The sequence below is a fragment of the Carassius auratus genome, chromosome 20 (assembly GCF_003368295.1).
Source record: "Carassius auratus strain Wakin chromosome 20, ASM336829v1, whole genome shotgun sequence".
Classification (NCBI taxonomy): Eukaryota; Metazoa; Chordata; class Actinopteri; order Cypriniformes; family Cyprinidae; genus Carassius; species Carassius auratus.
In genome coordinates, this window is record NC_039262.1 from 10,148,064 (window position 1) to 10,168,363 (window position 20,300).

A 20,300-nucleotide genomic window follows, 5' to 3' on the forward strand; every position below is an offset into this window, starting at 1 on the left:
TCTTTTTGCAATATTAAAGTTATTTTCCAAACAGAGCCAGCACAATTACAATCTTCTCGTTTTAAAAAGAAAATTAAAAAGAAGGAGGAGAGCAAGGTTTTTGGCCATGGCGTTTTTTGGAGCAGTGTTAGCAACGTCGGTACAGAGAAACGTGTGGGTGCGGAGTCACAGCCAGGAGTGGTGGGATACTGATGTGAGTGACTCTTCTCGTTCCCACCTACTTCAACCAGAATTATGACGTTTGTAGCGTATCAATGACGTACGGGTCGGATTCATGTGGCCTGTCCGTTCAGACGGAGGTCGCATTTCAAAAGATCGGATACGTATCGGATTCAGGACCACATAACCAAGTGGCCTGGGTCACATTTGAAAAGATTGGATCTGTGTCGTTCAGACTGTCATGAAAAGATCAGATACAGGTCGCATAGGGGCAAAAAAATTGGAATTGGGTCGTTTCAGCCTGCAGTGTGAACGTAGCCTTAGTTTTTTTTTTTTTTTTTTTTGTGATGACAGCACTCAAATTCCACGTTTATGTAAAATGTATAAATCTATAAAATAAAGCATTATGTGATTAGGGTAACAAATGTATTATTTAATGAGTACCCTAGAAATCAAACAGAATCCAGTACTGTAGGTTTTGTATAACTTAAGGTTTTGTTAAACTTTTGTTTATTATTATTATTATTGTTATTTTCAAAGTTTAAATGAAAAACAGATCTTCAATAGTCTGAAGCTTTTGGTCCCCACAGTATATATTACAATGCTCTTCCACTTTTCTATGGAATAATAACAGCAAAATGAGCTCTTTTAGGTAAAAACTCTATACCTGTTAGAGGCAGAAGATAGATACAAGTGTGTTTATCTGTATGCTTGCAAAAGGGGTTCATATACATCAACTGCTAAACTCATATAGAGGGAATGATTAGTTATCTTGGCAGCGTTTTATATGAAGCCCATAAAATACTGCTTTCTCAAAGCCTAAGCCTTCAGCTGGATATATTGAATGCAAGACTGCCACATGGTCATTGTTACCAAAAGCCATTTTTCTCCTGGTTTCTATTCCTCCGCTGCTCTCATCCCTCTTTCCTCCTCTTCTTTGTTTGTGCTTGACTTGTCTTCCCTGGTGTTCTTATATGATTACAGCGTGCTTGTTTACTGCAAATATGGCCCATCTCTCTTTTTTGAAGAAAAGTGAAGAAGTCCTGTGGATATTGTGTGTTGTCCCTTTATTTCTCTCACATCATTCTCTTCCATTTCTTTTCTGTCACTCTCTCACACATGCACTGCAAGTATTCACACACTTGACACCTAGGTAGGTGTGTGTTTATATGTATTTATGTGTACCAAAGCATCAAGATTCTTTCAGGGTTCTCTACATCTGCCTTTCAAAAAGATTCTCTCTCTCTCTCTCACACACACACACACACCGTCATACACATAGGCAGAGCATCTATACATATTAAACACGCATGCAGACTACATAAGCACAGATGGGTGTATTACTGTGACACAAGGGGAATCCATTTCATAGGTGGATAATTGGATCTGTCTTTGCAGAATAATTCAAATCTAAATCATTCCAACTTCAAGCCTGCCACTCGAGTGCCTTGTTTGTGTGGGGATATGTGTCTGCGTGTGGCATATTATGGTCACGTCGATACCATGTATCTGTGTGCATGTGTTATTGCATGTGTGTGCATGTGTTATTGCATGAGGGCTGGAATTTAATTTCAGTAAATAAACTCTTGATTATGAATGGCTGGACGATGCCGCAAGAAAATTACTCAGTCACTAGGCTGTCCGAGTCTCATGACAGCTAGTGTGTGTTATATATGTCCCTGTGTGTGAGGAAGATAAATGGAGGATTCTGAGGACCACACCAAACCAGACAGAAAAAAAACAGCTTCTATCGTATCATATAGATTCAGGTCATGTTAATGGAATATTCCAGGTTGAATGCAAGATACACACAGTCCACAGCATTTATGGCATAATGCTTATTACCATAAAAAATATTTTGATATTATACCCCCTTTAATCTAAGAAAAAAGAAAAATCTGTGTTACGGTGAGGCACTTCGAACTGAATGGGGACAATTTGTAAATAGGTAATCCTTTTCCAATAATGTTTCATCTGCTAGTTAACAACATTAGTTAACATGAACTAACAGTGAAAAATAATATATGAATCAATACTAATTTCAATATTTGCTAATAAACTATTAGAATAAAAAGTAGCATCTATTAATATTATTTCATCTTTAATTCATTTTTAATTGTATGTTTTTAAATATATATAATTGAATCTGAATAAGCTACTGCTTTAATAAAGTGTTCTCCCTGCAAACCGAAGCTTTAACTTGTTTTGACAGAGCTAATCAAGCATTCAGAAACCACATGTCCTTATAATGAATCTCTAACCTTTCCTAGCTCTATTTCAAGCCTAGATTTACTATTGTTATATTTGACAAATCTGCCAAACCCTTTGGGTCTTGAAGGCTGCGAACAACACAAACAGCTGAAATATTATAAGCCTCCGAGCAAAGGTCTAAGTTTTTCATGAGGGCTCCGAACCAATCGCCGTGAGGAGGGCAGGATCTGCTGGTCGGGGCGGGGTTTTCTAGACTATTTAAAGTGCGGCAGTGCAAAGTGTTAGAAAATCCAGTGTACCTTGGAGGACACGTAAGGGGGAGGAAAACGTGTTTTGTTTTGGAGACCTTGCGGGATACACACAGCGCAAGCACCGATGGAGAGAAAGGACCATTAGCCATAGTCCTGGGGAAATACGCAGGTACGCGTCCGTTCGAGGCGTTATGTTGTGAACTTATTAAAAAAAGCTTAGTGAGCAGCTCAACATTGACTCACCCTTTGCGTCTTTGTGCCGCGCTCTGCGCGACTGGCTTGTTTACGCGCCCAGGTGCGCGTGGTTTATTGTGTTGTGAGGTGACCTACTACGGCTGTGTACCTAGACAGCATTTTTGGGCGCGTCAGAATAATTCCAACCCGCCTCTCTAGCATGACACTCACATAACCCCTTTTGTATTTCAGAAGCAGTATTCCATGTCTCTTCTCTGCCCTGTTATTGATGGGAAACCAACTGGACCGGATCACCCACCTGAACTACAGCGAGCTACCCACCGGGGATCCATCGGGCATCGAGAAGGACGAGTTACGTGTTGGCGTGGCGTATTTCTTTTCCGATGAGGAGGAAGAACTGGACGATCGATCGCAGTCTGACAGCTTTAAAGACAACAACAGCCCGAGCAAAGACGGTCCGGTTGCGCTCAACGAGGTCGAGTACTCGGCGTTCTGCTGCCAGGAATGTATATACTCCAAACTGCGAGAGAACGAGGACTTGAATGTTTATTCGGTGAAAACTTTATTGACCATGTGTAAACCCGGGGATCTACTGGAGTTAGTGGCCAACGCACAACCCCCGCACTGGGCGATCTTTGAAGGGGAGGACCAGGTTATTCACCTCTACAAGGGGGAGATCCGCAAGGACAGCTTGTTTGAGATCAGCTGCGGTCGGCAGGGCAGGATAGTGAACAATCGGTACCGCTACCGACCGCTGCCAGCTGATTTGGTGATGCAGAACGCGAGCGGGCACGTGGGGCTCAGCAGCGGCGAGATTTGCTGGACAAACTCGGAAAGTTTCGCAGCCTGGTGCCGTTTCGGAAAGCGGGAGTTTAAAGCTGGCGGGGAGGCGCACTCGGTCGAGCAGCGCTACTTTCTGAAGGTGCACCTGTCCGAGAGCACCGCGCACACGCTCATGTTCCGCAGCCTGGAGGAGATGATACGCGAGAGACGGCGCGTGGACGCCAGTGGCATTCTCAAGGAGCTGTCACTGGTGACCGGCAAAGAATGAGCGCTTGGGACTCTCTGCATGCCTTGAGCAAGGGCTGCTTACCTTTATTTCAGGACTTTGGGAGGGTTGTGCGTATTTGTGTGAACATGTTTTGTCAAAGACAACGCCCCTTTTGGTTGTGGTGTGATGGCCCCACTATAGTCACCCTGTACCCTCAAAAAGGAAAAAGATAAAACATAAGGTTTGCCCTCATCACAGATTGCCCATGAACCGATACAGCCCCCTCAAATTCGCACCCGAGCCCTGCTGCGGCAGATGGTGACCACGATGCGTTCACATGTCTGTGGCAAGCCGTTTTGACATTTATTCATTAACACTAACTAGCATTTGTTTTTGTTAGTAATAGGCTCATTATTCATCAGATTATTCTGATTTGACTTCTGTTTGAACTACAAAGAAGCCATTCTGACTAAGCTAGTCATTACATATAAGTGAAAAATCAAATGTTAACAGTATGTAAAATGTTAAGGTAACAGTTGAGATCAATATCAATAGCTTTAGTACAGGGCATTTCAATTGGCAGCCCGTGGGCCCAAACCAAATCATCTTCATTCAGCCAGAGGGAAGAGTATGCACAGGTCACTCATATGCGTTGAATTGTTTTAGCACTAATTAGTTTGTCCACAAGGTGGAAACACTGGCCCAGGCTGTTTTTTCACAGCCAAAAAAAGAAAAGGAAGAGACAGAACAACAACAACCTACTAGAGACCACGATATCAATAGATGCAGCGTTCACAAGCGTTTGTGTGAGGGTTATAAGATATCCACGATTATAGCTCAAATGAGTATAAAGACAGCATTATCTGTCATAACTTCTGGTGAGAAATAGTGTAGATGCTGGACAAAGATGATTATCAGAGTTTGAAAGGCTGCACGTTCAGCTTTTCACATTCACTGAGCAATTGGCGATTAAATCCAATTAATCATGATTAATTACAGAAAAATGTGTGATAAATTAGTTTTTTTTATTGACTTACAGACAGTTAATTTCTAATTTTATAGCCCTATCCCCTATTTTCAATTAAATAATCTGTCCCTCAAATTAAATTAATTGAATAGCCCTCTCCTAGGACCTAATGAATGGTTACTAGTCAAGCGGGACTTGGAATAGTTCAGATCTGAACCACAGATCCTAAATGTGTACCATTGGATATTTGTTGTCATTATTAAAATTGTGACAGTTGAATGAATAATTAGGGTATAGTGAAATCCATAAATACACTAGTTGCTATTGGACTACTCTATGTAAAAAAAAGTTAAGTTAAAGGAATAAAGCTAAAACAGCTTGCCACATGTCTCCTATTTGACTGAACTCCAGAGCTTTAATATTAAATGTGGAGCTCAGTTATTGCATATCTGTCCAGCTGCATTAGTTCCTCTAAACCCCTACAGGCGACAACACGTGAGCCTTTGTTTTCATTCTGTTATTAACAAACGCAGCGAACATTTTTCTGTTTTTGGAGTCCATATTTTTGTATTTCAGTTAGTTCATAAAAAAACAACATCTGTTTTTATTTAAATAAATGTAGATTGCCCTATGAAAATTGGGTTGGTCTCTAGCTCTTTTTCATACTGTTTTGCCTGCGTACAAATGCAATAAGCGAGCACGTGCTGGCTGAGGTAACCTCACGCGAGTGCCTAACCGATGCATTATAATTCACACATCAACCTTCTGTCACTGTATCGATCATTCCTTCATTTGATTTTTGATGGATTTATTTCCCGCCAGCAGGGCAGTCGTTTGTTATCATTGCTGCATTAGTAGGCTATGCCTTGTGGGCAGCTGTTGATGTATGGAGACACTGTCCTTTTGTTCTTGGCTTGTTATGGACGATGATCATCAGCAGCGTGTTTCTAACTTTTTTCAATCATAGGAGACACTTTTTATTCTATTTTGCGTCTGTTACTTTAATTATACATATAAAGTTTTATGACTGCTCCGCTTGTGGTCCAGAAGCCATACATCCAAATTAACTGCAGTCTCCAGTTTTGGCTGCAAGGTTTGCATTAAGTAATGGGAGAGCTGTGTATATGTGTGTGTCTGTGCACATAGATGCTCTCTAGCACCAGTAAATATGGTCATGCTCTGTTTGTTTTCCTATTAGAGGCTGTAGGCTGCAGCTGGGATCATTTATGCTTTATGTTCAGTGGGGCTTGATTGGGCCACAGGTCTGTGTGGCTGGACCCTTTACAGAGCTTGTGCTGGCCAACACTAACAAGTCATTCTGAAAATCAGTTTGGATAATGCAAAGGCCGAAGTCCATTTTACAAGGTTTACCTTTGTGCTGCAGGTTATGACTTTGTCAAGCACAGATGCGTTTATGGATTTACACATTGAATAAATGATAATTTTTGCCTTTCCTGTTAATAATCTAGTTGAATATTTACTAGATTTGGCTAGTTCCTGTAGTGTGTGTTCAGCATATTCATTTCACATACACTCTTTACTGCTTATTCTTTGTGTGACTATTCCAGGCCAGGCTGTTAATCATGAATCGACATTATGCACAACACATTGTGTCAGGTGTGTCAGTTTGAGCCGTTAATATGGAAAGCGGGGCGTTTGCATGAATAAAAACAAGTGGGACAGGTTTCTAACGGTTAGGAAAGATGTCAGATGAGTTCATCGTAGACGTTACAGACAAATTCATTAAATGACTACAGCTAATTTTACATCCACAACCCAGTTTAACTAGATGATTAATATGATTAAATAGTTTTGCATTCATTGACTTAAGTGAATTATCACTCTGTTTAGTGCAAATTAAATCAAAAGAGGCACATTATGTTATTTGTCTCCCCATGGAAAACAGGCATTAATAATGTTATTAAAACAGATTTAAATACATTTTATACTAGTTATGGCATATTTTATTCCTCAAATTACAGATAAAAAAGATTATAAACAGACTTTTATATACATACTGAAATCAAGCACATTTACATTGGTCACAAAATGCTGTAAAATTACAGTAAAGTATGTCAGTTCTTAGTATTCTGAGCCATTTTCCACCACATAAAAAACTTAGTATTGAGCTGCAAGCCTTATTAGTATGTACTTTGACACTGAACTGACAAGTACGGTTGAGAAACACCAGACATTAACACTCACACACTCATTTTCTTTGGCTCAGAACATGTCATCACCACTGTCTCTCCAGTCTTGTATCCACCACATTGTTGTTCACCAATCCCAGCAGCCCCAGTAACCCACTTTTTCACGAGACGATTTGTGGGATCCCCTTTCTAGACATTATCCCACCCCCGCCTCATTTTCCCGTTCTCTGAGCCTGACAATCTGTCACCTGTACCAATAGCTTTTTTTCTGACGCTGGAAATTTAGGATAGTGGGGCATCGGGCTATATGTGGAGAATGAGGACAGGAGTGAAGGAGCTATGGGCTGAGGGGAGTAGATGTTGCCAACATGAGCTGAACAGAATATCTTTAGCCTGAAACAAAATCTGCATCTCAGTGATATGCCATATGTGTGCCGTCCTGTTTGTGTGTGAGTGTGTCTGTTACTGGGGAAACCTCAGCCAGTCATTTAGCTTGCATCTACTGAATATGGTTTTACTTGAAGCTATGAGAGAGGATGAGGAGTCTCTTTAAGGGAAAGCTTGTTGTTTTTGCTTGATTAAAGAACTAAGAATAATGCATTTGCTTCTGCTAAGGGAGAATTATACATAGCATCTGTGCTCCACTGAAATCCTGCCTCTCTTTCAGACTCGTTCGGACATTCATTTATACCAGCAGGCTAACTGGTAATCTGGCTTCAAGAGTAGAGGAGGGATTTAGAAATTCAGCAACATTTGTGTTTTTTCTCTTTCCCTTCGTCAATTAAATTTTACAGCAATTTTAAATTTTTTTTTTTAGAACTGCTGAAATGAAGGTGCACTGAGAAGAAACTACATTGGGTTTTTGGATGCAATATCCTGTTCCAAGCCTTATTTGTCAGTGGAATCGATATATACTGACTTCAGAACAACTTTCTCCGATAATATTCAAGCAATCAATTCTTGTGTTTTCTAACAGTTGTTTAGAATCAGAACTAGCATAGCCAAATTTGTGAATATCTGTCTTGGTCTAATAAGTCAAATGGATTTGCAAAAAGGTCTGAAATGGTTTGTTTCATTCAGATAGTTCATTCACACCCTATACGTTTGCAGTGGCTTGTCACAGCGAAATAGTAACAGGATATTTTTCTGCAGTATTCTGCCATTATTTCAGCTACAGCGACCAATGCAGTCTAATTCTGTCACACTTTATTTAAAGTTTCGATTCTCGCTATTAACAAAACATTAACTATGACTTTTGCGTCAATAAACAATATATTTTTAAGAGAGTGAACAAAAAGAGAGCTGGATAAGGTGGATGACTTCTATTGTTTGTTAATGATGCAGCTCTTTGTTGCATGTGCAGTTTATTGAACTATTCAACTGAATGCAATTTATATAACTACCATACTGTTTTGGATCTTTGTTGAAGTACCACACCACTTAAATACTGCGGTACGTGAATATGTGACCATTCAGTACCATGGTAAACATAATAATGTCGAAAAAAGGTCTCGAGTGGTAGTATAAGGCATATCCACATAACCTATTTGTTCTGCATACAGATAAAGATCTTTAAATTTCTATAGCACACCCATAATAATTCTGTCCTGCTAAGGGTTCATTGAGATGGACTCCCTGTAACAGGACATACTGAATCGGTCAGAGCTACAGTGTGTATAGGGGATCCTTAGAGAGTAGATTAGACTCGAGGTCATATCATATTATAGGCTCTTTTTATAATGCCACAGCATAATGCGCCACATTGCAGAATTCAGCAAATTCTGTTTCACGCTTCTAAGCGAGAGAGCACTGCTGGCTGTGAAAGAGCGCTGTCTGATAAAAATTCAAGCTGAGTTCCAGAAAGCATCTACAATGACTCAACAAAATCAACATATAGTGTGTGAGGCGAGCAGCCAGCTAAGACTTGCATTTTAAATTGCAGAAAATGTTATTTTTTTCCCGATCGATCATCACGTCAGAGCATGTGCAGACCTGTTTAGCATGAATAGAGGCTCTCAGAAACAGCCGCTGGACGTTTTGCCACCTGTAGAAAATAAGGTAGATTGTTTACGCAGCCCCCAGTAGCCTCATTATGTTAATGCTTTGTGTTCTTTTGTGAGTCCATGTTGACCCCGACAGTCTCCCCTGCTCCCTTTTTATGTTTACTCCGTTCCTACTAGGCTCACATCGGCTTATGTTCTTGGTCTGTACGCCAAAGTTCTTGGTCTGTACCCAATTACTGCAGAAGTGTTTGCTCCTCTTGTCTCCCTCTGCACCGTACAGTGAACACGGACAGCGATGACAGAGGAAAAACAACCTGCCTCATGAAAAATGACAGCTCTCTTTTAAAAAAATGAAGCAATCTCTCACAAGTCTCTCTAAGGTTTGGATCAGAAGAGGCCCGTTTCTTTTGTGAGGTGAACTGAGACTCTGTGTAGTTACGGCTGGGGAAAAATGGAGATTTCACAGCTGTTGGTGATAGTGGAGAGAAGGGTTTATGTGAGACACTGTAGCATTGTGGATTCTGGTTCTATAAGAAAGAAAAGTCACAATTTTTTTTTTCTATTATAGACATCTATGAGAATGAATGGAGCGCAAATGGAGACTTTTGCGTGTACTTAACAGATCTTTTTCTCTTGGCCAAAAAAGTTTTAAGAGCCAAAAAGTTATTTTGGAATACACTGACTGTATGTTGAAAATCTGTTGAAAGTGTGAAATATTCCAGAGAAGAGCGCAAATTATACAACTTGAGGGTGAGTAAATGATGATAGAATTTACAGGTTAACTGTACCTTTAAGCGTTTAATGCTATTATTTACAACAGTAACTAGAAAACTCTTGGTGTGTGACTTGTTTGCAGCACATTTAGAGAGAGAGAGTTAATTATATTTCTGGTGTATCTTTAATTACATTGTTAGCAACTAGTTTTGTACTGAAGCCAGTTCTTTAGAGATTTAAAAAAAAAAGTAGCAGTTATCACTACCTGAATTTTCAGGGGTCATCAGTATTTTATATTATTTTACTGCATTTTCATTTGTGTCCATTTGCATGTCATTGTAACTGTAGGAACTGTTCACAAAAAACAAACAAAAAAAGAAAAAGAAAAAAAGAAACACATTTACTCACTTTAATGTTGTCCCTAGCCTGTATGACTTTCTTATGCTGAATCCAAAAGGTGAATTTTGTAAAAATAATATCTGGCCACTCTTTCAATATAAAGAAGATGAATGAGTAGTGGAGCTGTCAAGGTCGAAAATTACAAAAACTAAAGAAAAAAAAAAGAAGACTTCACATTAACCATTCTAATTTTTTTTTTTGTGCTTCTATAGTGCTTTCTGACAGCTTATGAAATAAAATGGCCAGTGTTCTTTTTTTTTTTTTTATATAATTTTTTTGTGTTTCAATCAAGCTAATTTAGGATGACACTTCATTTTTGGATGAGCTTCCTTTTCATTTAAATCTTTTATGAAACAGCATGGTCCCAGTGCTTAAATGTTTCTCTGGAGGGTGCATCTGTGTTGCATCTACATATTGAGCATAGCACTGTAACTAATATTTTACAGTTTTAATTGGTTTTGTTGCACTCAAATGTAGTCAAAACAAATCGACAGGAAACTTAATTTAGCAGTTGGGGCACACCGGCACTCACAGACACACGTAGTCGTGTCCACAACTTTCCATTCCTGCTCTCATATTTCACCTGCTCTCTCTGTCAGTGAGTTAATGAGAGAGTCAGAGGTACAGGATTAGATGTTCTGCTCTCTCTGCTGGGCCGAGCACAATGCCATACCTTTGTTTCCCACTCTAGTGTCTCACACTCTAACATTTTTTCCCAGGGTTTGTTACATTTCACACACTGGCAAGTATTTGTTCTACATTTATTAGCACGGATATGTATTTACCCCCTTCCCTTTCCCATCTTGTATTTCTTCATTTTTGGGCTCGGTTGCTTTTTCTGCCAAAGCCAATCACATACGTTACTGCGGTTGCTTTGATTTAACACACTGTATCTCATCTACTCATCTACTCATACATTGGAATCCTGTTCTCATTTTAGTTCCTTGTTTTTCCTCTCCTCCTCTTCTTTGCCTTTGGTTTTCAGTCACATGTTCAGCTCAACCTTTCTCCCCCTCCTTCAGTGTCTCGCTTCATTCTCTCTGTCCTCCTTCTCCTCCGCTAAGCACTGCATTTATTTCTCAGCTTGACCGTCCTTTGACCGGGAGAACTTTCCCCCCTGCATTTTATCAGTTGCTCCTCCATAACAGCAATCACACACCCCACAGGTGTCCCCTGCTTCTATTTTTCTATCAGCACATGATTGTCAAAGTTGCAGAGACAATGTCATGAGGATGACAGAGCTTGACTGGAGGTGGATACAGCGAGAGAAGGATATGCACATTCACAAACACTTTTTTTTTCGGCCTATTAATCTCACACTGACTTAGGTTTTAGGTTTTTTTTTTAAACAAATGATTGGCCCAGTAATTATTTAATTTCGCTGAGTATTGACAAATGACGTTTGGTTCCATCAATTCTTATTAGTTTTTGTGATCGGAAAGTGTAGCATCTTAATAAAAGACTAGATCTCTGCGGTATCAATCTATCCATCCTCCAAACCGTCAGTCCGTTTACTCATCCATTTTCTGTAGGCATGTGGGACAACATAAGCAGTTTAGTCCAGTTCCTGAACGAATACCTCAATGAGTTGGTTCTTTTTAGGGAATCAAACACATACAGCACAACCAATGTAGACCATTTATTTTTCTTCATTGAAATAATTTCAAATGTATTTATTACTGAAATAGTCAAATAATTAGGTCAAATTTTTGTACCAAAATAATATTTGTTAATGGAACATAAGGAATCAGAATGGTTAAACTTCACAATTCCTTTCCATACTCTGTAAGCATTTATTTTTATTATAAAGGCTGTCAACTGATTAAAAATGTAAGGGACATGATTAATTGCAATTTTGGGGTTCTTTTGGTATATCAATCACATTAAATTGTGTTTAATTGACAGCCCTACTTTTCTATATTTTTAATCTGTTAATTAAAATTCTCAGAAAATGAACTCTGACATAAAATGAATGGTTCATTACACAAGATTTTACATGATGGTATAATGCAGGGTACACAATGAGCTAAAATTCAGTTCAGTACTCTAATATTTGCAAATGCAGTGTGTCCTGTAAGCAGTAACATCATTTGAAACTAAATTGCCATTTTGCAGAGTGGACAAAAGAGGTGTAACAGCAAATGACTAGAAGACCCCTACTTTGTAACGAGGTACAGTCCAAATTACCTCTGTTATGGCAGTGTTCTCAATTACCATGGGCTGAACGGTTGGAGGCCTCCCACTCTCAGCAACAAGTGTTATTCCATAATATTGGGTCTGGCATTAAGAGTATGGACTGTGCTATGGTTGGTTGTAAAAGGAAGCTTCAGGGAGTCTGATTGCAGAGGTTTGGAATGAATGTATCTAGTAACGTAACCAAGAGCCTGGCTTTGAATTATACATGACTGAAAGAGTGAAACCTTCACAAGAGAAGACTATAAACAGTCACACAAACAGTAGGTATAGCAAGCTAACTATACTCTGCAACAACATTCTGCACAAAAAAATGACATTCTGAAATACGGCCAGCTGTTCAGAAGGACAAAAAGAGCTTACCGAAAGAGAAAACAAACCTGGTTATATGATACATGTCGCAACAGGATTCTTGTGAATGGAGAGCGACTTGCTTTGCCACAAAGTCCAGAGAGTGTGTGAAATATTCATGCAGCACAAAATGAATCTAAAATAGAGCCCTCATACATTCTGTAAAGCAATGAACTGCATGGAGAGACAACACGGCTAAGTCAAAATAAGGCGCTCTGGCCCTCTGCTCTGCAGTCGTGGCCTCCTGTACGTCGATCTCATTTTCCACAGTTCAATATTTCGCTCAACAGTCTGCTGCTGAATATTATAATAGCTGAATTTCAGGCAGCCTAATGCATCTGTGAACTAGCTGCGAAACCAAATGTTGACCACGTGATGTAAGAATTATTCGATCAGATATAAAAATGACAACTCCCTGGCAGCTGTATCAGCATGCTAGGTTTCTTTTAAGATATACACATACCAAGGCATCCAGATTACTATGACACTTAGTATGCATCTTATCAAAGGTATCATTAATTGCACACAGCCGTAATTGACATGTTGTTGTTTTTTCTCAAGCACATCTTGTTGTTAAAATCCGTTAACAACAAGTTGTGCAAAATGATGTTTTTGTCTGTGTACTCAGCTTTTATCACTGCCTTTACTTACAGTATGAACACAGGCTCTTTCTATACACAAAAACACTCTCATGGTCATACACACACGTTCAAACATACTTTACACCAAGCATATTGAATTTCCTATGATGAAGACAAGAGCATCACCATGGTAACGTCACAGTACCTCTCCCTTCCACTCTGCCTGCTTTAAAAGACGAGACGATGGAAGACAACAAGAGAGAAACAGAGTTTAAAGGGATGAGGGTGGTCAGCGCATCATTTCATGGATAACTGCTGCTCAGAGGCTTCTGTGGATTAGGAGGAAAGGTAGATACATTTCAGGCACATGAAACCTACTAAAATATGTGCTACTTTCTGAAGATCAGCAAGCCAGAAGCATTTTGAGTGCATACACATGCGTATAGAGTTTAAATAAACATTCTGTCATCATTTACTCAGCCACACGTTGTTCCAACGTTGTTCCACTATGACATCTGCTTTCATTGTGTGGTATTTCAGATCACTCACACAGCTTGCACATTGTCCCTATCTATTTCTGTGTCCCAGAAGAAAGTAAGTCATACAGGTTTGGAACAGCATGAGGGTGAGTAAACGATGACAGAATTGTCATTTGTGGGTGAAGTGTTCTTCATAACGAAACTACAGACTAGATAGACCTTAAAAGTTAAATCTAACAAGGGGAAAAGATTTCAGTAAACAATTATAAATGTGTGCACACAGGCTGTATTTAAATGCATAATGCTAGCTGGAGGGCAGAAGACAGTGAAAGGGTAGAGTAAAAAAGCTCTGGAGGCAAATGTCTGAGTGATTTTATCATGCGCAAAACAGACATTAAACATTCTCAATGCACAGTAAGAAAGCAGGAATGTGTGGAATAGATGCAAAAACACACAGACTGGAACAAAAGTATTCTTTATTTTAGGAGAATTACATCTTTGATTACCTCAGTGCTATAATGAGAAGACAGTAACTTGTAGCATGAGTATATGGAATGAGTCATTGAAAGCTACATTCAACTTATTTGTTAAGCAATATAGATTTTTTTTATGAATGAATCAAGTGATTGGAGGCATCCGAGATTGCACACTTTCCTTCTATATTGTATATTCTCATTCACAGTATACTTAAAACCAGTGGTGGGCCGTGAACTCTGCTTGCCCAAATCAGAATCACGGACTTCCATTTAAAAAAAAAAATCCTATTAATATGAATTAAATTATCCCCATTAGTCTATTCTATTAATTTCATAGCTTTTCACTCGGTTGCAACATTCAACATTGAATCAACATTGCAGGCACTTATAGCTTAAAATAAATTGCAATAAAACGTATTTTGAGTTGGCAACACTGGGGACATCTAGCAGGGATATAATAACGTCAGCATTTTCACGTTCTTTGATTGGATAATTAGACTCAGAGCTTGCAACACATATCTGTAGCAAACTGCACAAGCTAAACTATATTCCTGTAGATTTAACAGCTAGTTTTTACCCCACAATGGCTGACAGGGGAATATAAATTGATTCGGTTGCAGATATAATTACAAAAGCCATTTTCAGGGTGGACCGTTTATGACTGTTGATGTCTATTTCATTCATACTCGTCGCTAGAGGGGGCCCTCTCGCAGAATCTCCACAAGTGAGACTCTCAGAATTTATAGAACTTTTGCTATTCCAGGAAATACCTTATATGGACAAAGGCAAGGCATCCGGCTGTTGCTGTAGCTGAAATGCAGTAAGAGATGTTTTACTTATCAATACAGTAAGCTACTTCTGTATTTTTTATAAGAATAAACTCAATTTATAATGCACCATTAATCAACCTCTAGCACTGTATAGAATACTATAAAATGGTATGATTTCGGCCTCATTCTCTGATATGAAACCGAGTCAGATCACAAAAGAAAGTTATTTTAAACACGTGACTTATTATTAAGTGAATTTGGACTTAAACATGTCATTAAATGTTCTCTTAGTTTGACAACAGGTTAATTTCTAAACAGGTTCCAAACACATTGCAAAACTATCACACATGTGCTGCTATGGTAAATATATTCATTGCACAGACTGATTTTTCAGATTCACAGACTGACATAGAAGTCACACTGTACAGTACATCCCTGCACTGTGTCATGATGGTATTACAAGGTGGATTAATTCAAGCAGGACACCATTGAAGACCTAGGGGGGAAAAGCACAGCCCATCATTGCTTAAAACAGTAAAGAAAGTCCCTGGATTGGCCTACTATTTCTGCCGAGATTCTGAAGTGTGCATCTGATGGAAACTTTATAATCCCATGAAGCAAGGAGAGGTTTTGTGAATTGCATTGAAATGACACTGGTAGGTCGCATGACAATGACAACATGACAAATGTAGAATGTCTGGATTACATTACTATAAAGAACATACTTTTTAATCATTTATAAAGTAATTACATATTTAAAGGGGTCATTGAATGCTAATTCCACTTTTACATGTTGTTTGAACATAAATGTGTGTTTGCAGTGTGTGTACACATTTACCCTATAATAATAAAAATCCACCCACTGGTTTTTATTTAATCCCTAAAAATAATGTCCTCTTTTTCAAACCAGGCAGTTCTCAGCTTCTTATCTGTGTGACATCACGCGGACAAAGGTTCCTCCCACAATTGATGATTGACGGTTCCTCCCACAATTGATGATTGACAGTGCCGTCTTACATTAGATCCGCTCCGAGTGAGCTGTTAACAGCCTGACTGCCATTGTTTCACCATTGAACCAGGAGTAGACTAGAATGGCTTCTAAGCAAATGAAGTGTTTTGTTATTGGATGTGATAATGAACATAGCAGTCATCATTTACTCCCAACATCTGCCGCTGAAGATGCATTGGATTATGTTCGTTTGTGAAGGGAATGCACCCCCGATTTACCTAAATGTGTTTATGTTTGCACAAATCATTTCTGATCCAGCTTCACTTACAGCAGTATTGCGTATAAGGGTTTTGAATGAATCTTTGCATTCACTGTTTCTAATAATATGCTAGCTATCAGGTTTCATGGCTAAAGGAAACAGTCTCTTAGAGCACGGTTCATCACCCCACAGAAGAGAGGGGCGGGGTCAGCAGAGCTCATTAGCATTAAAAGCAATATGCAAAAAAATGAAAAAATAAAGTTGATTTCTGCAGAACTGTTTTTGACAAGGTAAAAAGGGTGTTCTTTTACTCTACCATTGAGACACTTTAAACAAAGTATTAGTTATAGACGTTTCATTAAGACCCTTTAAAAGAACACCCTATTCAGAAGAGTTTTTTTCCCCGCAAATGGCATGTTTGCGCGCTATAGATGCGGTGGGCTTCATTGCACAGAATTTGCACTATGAGACACATGCACATTGCTTGACAGTGTGTGCTTCCACACGCCGTGTTTTACTTTAGATATGCTTCAGATATGCATTCATTTATGCCATTTTGGCCAGGATGCCGAGGTCACACCTATACTCTTTCTGAAAGACATGCTGGGATTGTTAATGACCACAGAGAGCCAGGACATCTCATCTGGAAGGACAGAACTATAAACAAAGACCTATAAACAAAAAGCATAGAAACTGCAATTTTTATACAATTTTAAGTTGTAAATATGTAATTGCACAGAAGAATAATTTATGTAGGAAAAAATATAGATCAAGAATCATTTTGGAATCAGATCATGACTCCCGGAATCGGAATCGGATTGTGAAGTATTCCCACCCCTACTATTCAGTGATTTTAGATGCAGCCACTGTGAAACATTAGATCATTTACTCAACCCATTTGTTCAACAACACTGATTCCTTCAGCAACACAACTAGTGTTTTGATCCATATCTATATGTCAGTGTCAATGTTATGACTTACCCATTATTAATTATTATTATTTTAAACTGTTCTATAAAAAATATCATCACTTGCAATCATACCGTTGGTCTGAATATCGGCACAACTGTAATTAAAATCATTTTAAATACAACAGCACACACGCTCATATGATATTGTTTAATTATAAAATGTCACTTCTAAAACTACTATAGGCTTTTATAAAAACAACATGCCAATCTAAATCTGCATGAAAGCAAGATCAATAGCTCTTTGAATTACCAGTATGTGTGTGAAACTGAAGCCTTCTACTGAACTGTTCTTTCAAAAATGTATTTTTCAAAGACACAACATAACAGACTTTGAATTTGAGTATGTGTGTGTGTGTGTGTGTGTGTGTGTGAGAGAGATAGAGAGGGAGATAGAGAGAGTACAATGGCTGCCCAGAGACTGTGAAATCTTTTGGCTTTGTGTATTCCACCTTCTGTCTCTCTCTGCACACAAACAGCTCACTTAAGCATTGATTACATCTCATTCTGCCTCTTTAAAGCAACTCCTTTACAAGCATAATTAACACTCTCAAAGAGGGACACTAGGATGAAACATCTGCTGTATACACGGCCAGAAGAGTGAATGACCAGTTCATCTTCTCCATGCTGTCAGCCTGTCTGTAACATCCCCTGAATGCAGCCACTCATGGACATAATAATCACCATGCAACCTGTCTCTGTTGGGTTTAAGAAACACCTCAAAGAGCTCAAAGAGGAATTATGACTACAGTATCAGCATTGTTGCATATACCATTTTTTTGCAAACTTTTTTATCTTATGCATGCCCACAACCTCATCAGTACGGTATTTCATCAACACCAAACTACAAATGTGCTTTTATTTTTAAACTGTATTTAACGCTATCATTAATAGTATTTAAAATAATAATAATTTACACTAAAAACAATAGATACAAGTGAGAATCAGTCTCAACAGGAAGAGTTACCGAAGCAGATGTCTTACACTTGTTTTAAGGCAAATGTATTTGATATTATATTGGTGTGAAAAGGAGAGAAGTGAGAGATGAGTAAAAATATCTACACTATAAAAAGATTAGTGCTATACAATGTTTTACAAGAGAATGCTATTTCTGTCTTTCTACTTCATAATTTCATATTTAATTCAATGCGTCACTTAGATTTTTTAAATTTAGTAGCAATTTCTGAGTGACAATAGTTCCGAAGTAAAGACTTAATTCATTATTCGTTCATGAAATAATTCTATATGCAATAGATGGATTGATAGAGCATGAGAGAGAGAGATTGCATGCTTACATCACACGTGACTCATTTCCTTCCTCACAGACTGCAGTGATACACTTGCAGCTGAAACGGATTACGAGGAATTAAGATACACCAGGACAAAACCATCTGTGGAAATATGAAAACATTGTAAATCATGGCAGTCTCACTGAATTATGTAGTATAAAGCAAATGTCTTATTACCATAGTGGAGTGGAGGCCAGAAGAGAAATACTGAAGTCAAACAAAAAGCAAAAGGAGGATTTTTTTTTTTTTAATTCTGTCATAGTGGTGCCAGGAAGTGTGAGAGGATGAAAGGAGAGACCCCTCATTTGCCCTGACCTTGACTAATTGTGTGTTTGGGTAAATAAGCCGTCCGGGACTAATCAGTGTGTAATTGTATTTGTGGCTGTATTAAGCTGCGGTGTGTGTGTGTGTGTGTGTGGAAGGCTGAAAGGTGCCATGTGTGCAGCCCACTGCTCTGACCATGTCACTGTTTCCATTAGCAACCTGTCACCGAGGGTCCCTCATTGTGTGTTGCTGCTTCCGATGGGCAAGATGTAGAGAGTGTCTGGGTCGCTATGGCTACGACTGTCTGGCGCTGAATCATCAACCTCTCCCCTGCTGGAACGAATTTGCATACAGAACTGCCAAACCTTCACTTTTTCCACAGCAATCAGAAATATCCACGAGTGCCGTAATCCCATCATTCGGCACAACTTCGACTGCTCACAGCATCAAACAACATTCTGCACTATTTTGCCCGTGTGAGTCAATTTGGCCTGGGAAATGATGCAAAGACTGCTCAGTCACACATCTAGAGAGGGAGATTTGAGGGGAAGAACATATTTGTAAACATGAAAAGCTGGAATATGACCTCAAACATGTATCACGAGTTTGATCTATGTTGAGAACATGCATAACATTGACAAATGCAACAGCTGTCTCAGCACAGCAGGAGGGGCACATGGACCTTACAAGAGCAATTCATTAATGAAAAACTTTCATTAGTCTAATCTTTGCCCTCAGTGAGGGACAAGCTATGCAAAAGTGAAGGAGAGAAAAAGGTAAGAGCATTTATCAGTTAAAAGGAACGTTTGAACAAAAATATCTGAACAAATTTTTCATGAATGGCATGATGGAGAGATTGAGGGATGAGAGCGTGTGTGTACTGTTTACACCTGCCTGTCATATATTTAATGTAAATATATTACATATACAGTGTCGATCAAAAGAGTTATTTATTTTTTAAAAGAACTTTCTTATGCTCATCAAAACGGATGGATTTATTTGATCAAAAATACAGAGCAAAAAGTAATTTTGTAAAATATTGTGGCAATTCAAAATAATAGTTTTCTATTTGAATTTACTTTAAAATATAATTCATTACTTTAAAGAAAAGCTAAATTTTCAGCATGATTACTCCAGTCTTCAGTTTCACATTAATCTTCAGAAACCATTCTAATATGCTTATTTATAATCAGTGTTGGAAAAAGTTGTGATGCTTAATATTTTTCGGGACTTGTGATACTTCTTTCAGGATAAAAAAAAAAAAAAAAAAAAGAAAAGTAAAAAAAAATTATACCAAAAAAAGAAGAAGAATAAAAAAAAGAAAGAAAATGCAATATGTTGGAAACTATACAGCTACAGTAACTTTGGCATCCTAATTCGAGTGTCGTCTTAAGGTCCTTTTCTGATCTTGTTCCCCTCTCCCCTCCCACTGCTTCCTATCCCCTCTCTCACTGAACCCTGTCAAAGGCAAAAATACAACAAAAAATGCAACCCCATAAATTAACTTAGTTGGAAAATGGCATACAAGGCAAAAACTGATTGGTCTGCAGTTTTCTCATTCTTCACTACGTAGCCTACAGTATGTCACTGGCAAATATGAAATCCAATGAATTAGCCTGTTTCTCATCTGACTCATCTCATAATGATCTGTCATTAAAATGTTACTAGGGCGCAGCAGAAC

At 38.6% G+C, this 20,300-nt stretch overlaps 1 protein-coding gene across 1 annotated transcript; it reads left to right on the top strand.

Annotated features, from left to right (window-relative positions):
* Window positions 1-2,659: 2,659 nt before the first annotated feature.
* LOC113120859 (protein FAM84A-like) lies at window positions 2,660-4,537 on the top strand. Its single transcript, XM_026290966.1, has 2 exons — window positions 2,660-2,790; window positions 3,048-4,537. The coding sequence occupies exon 2, from the start codon at window positions 3,085-3,087 to the stop codon at window positions 3,865-3,867; it is 783 nt and encodes a 260-aa protein (XP_026146751.1). The 5' UTR covers window positions 2,660-2,790; window positions 3,048-3,084; the 3' UTR covers window positions 3,868-4,537.
* The last annotated feature ends 15,763 nt before the right edge of the window (window positions 4,538-20,300 follow it).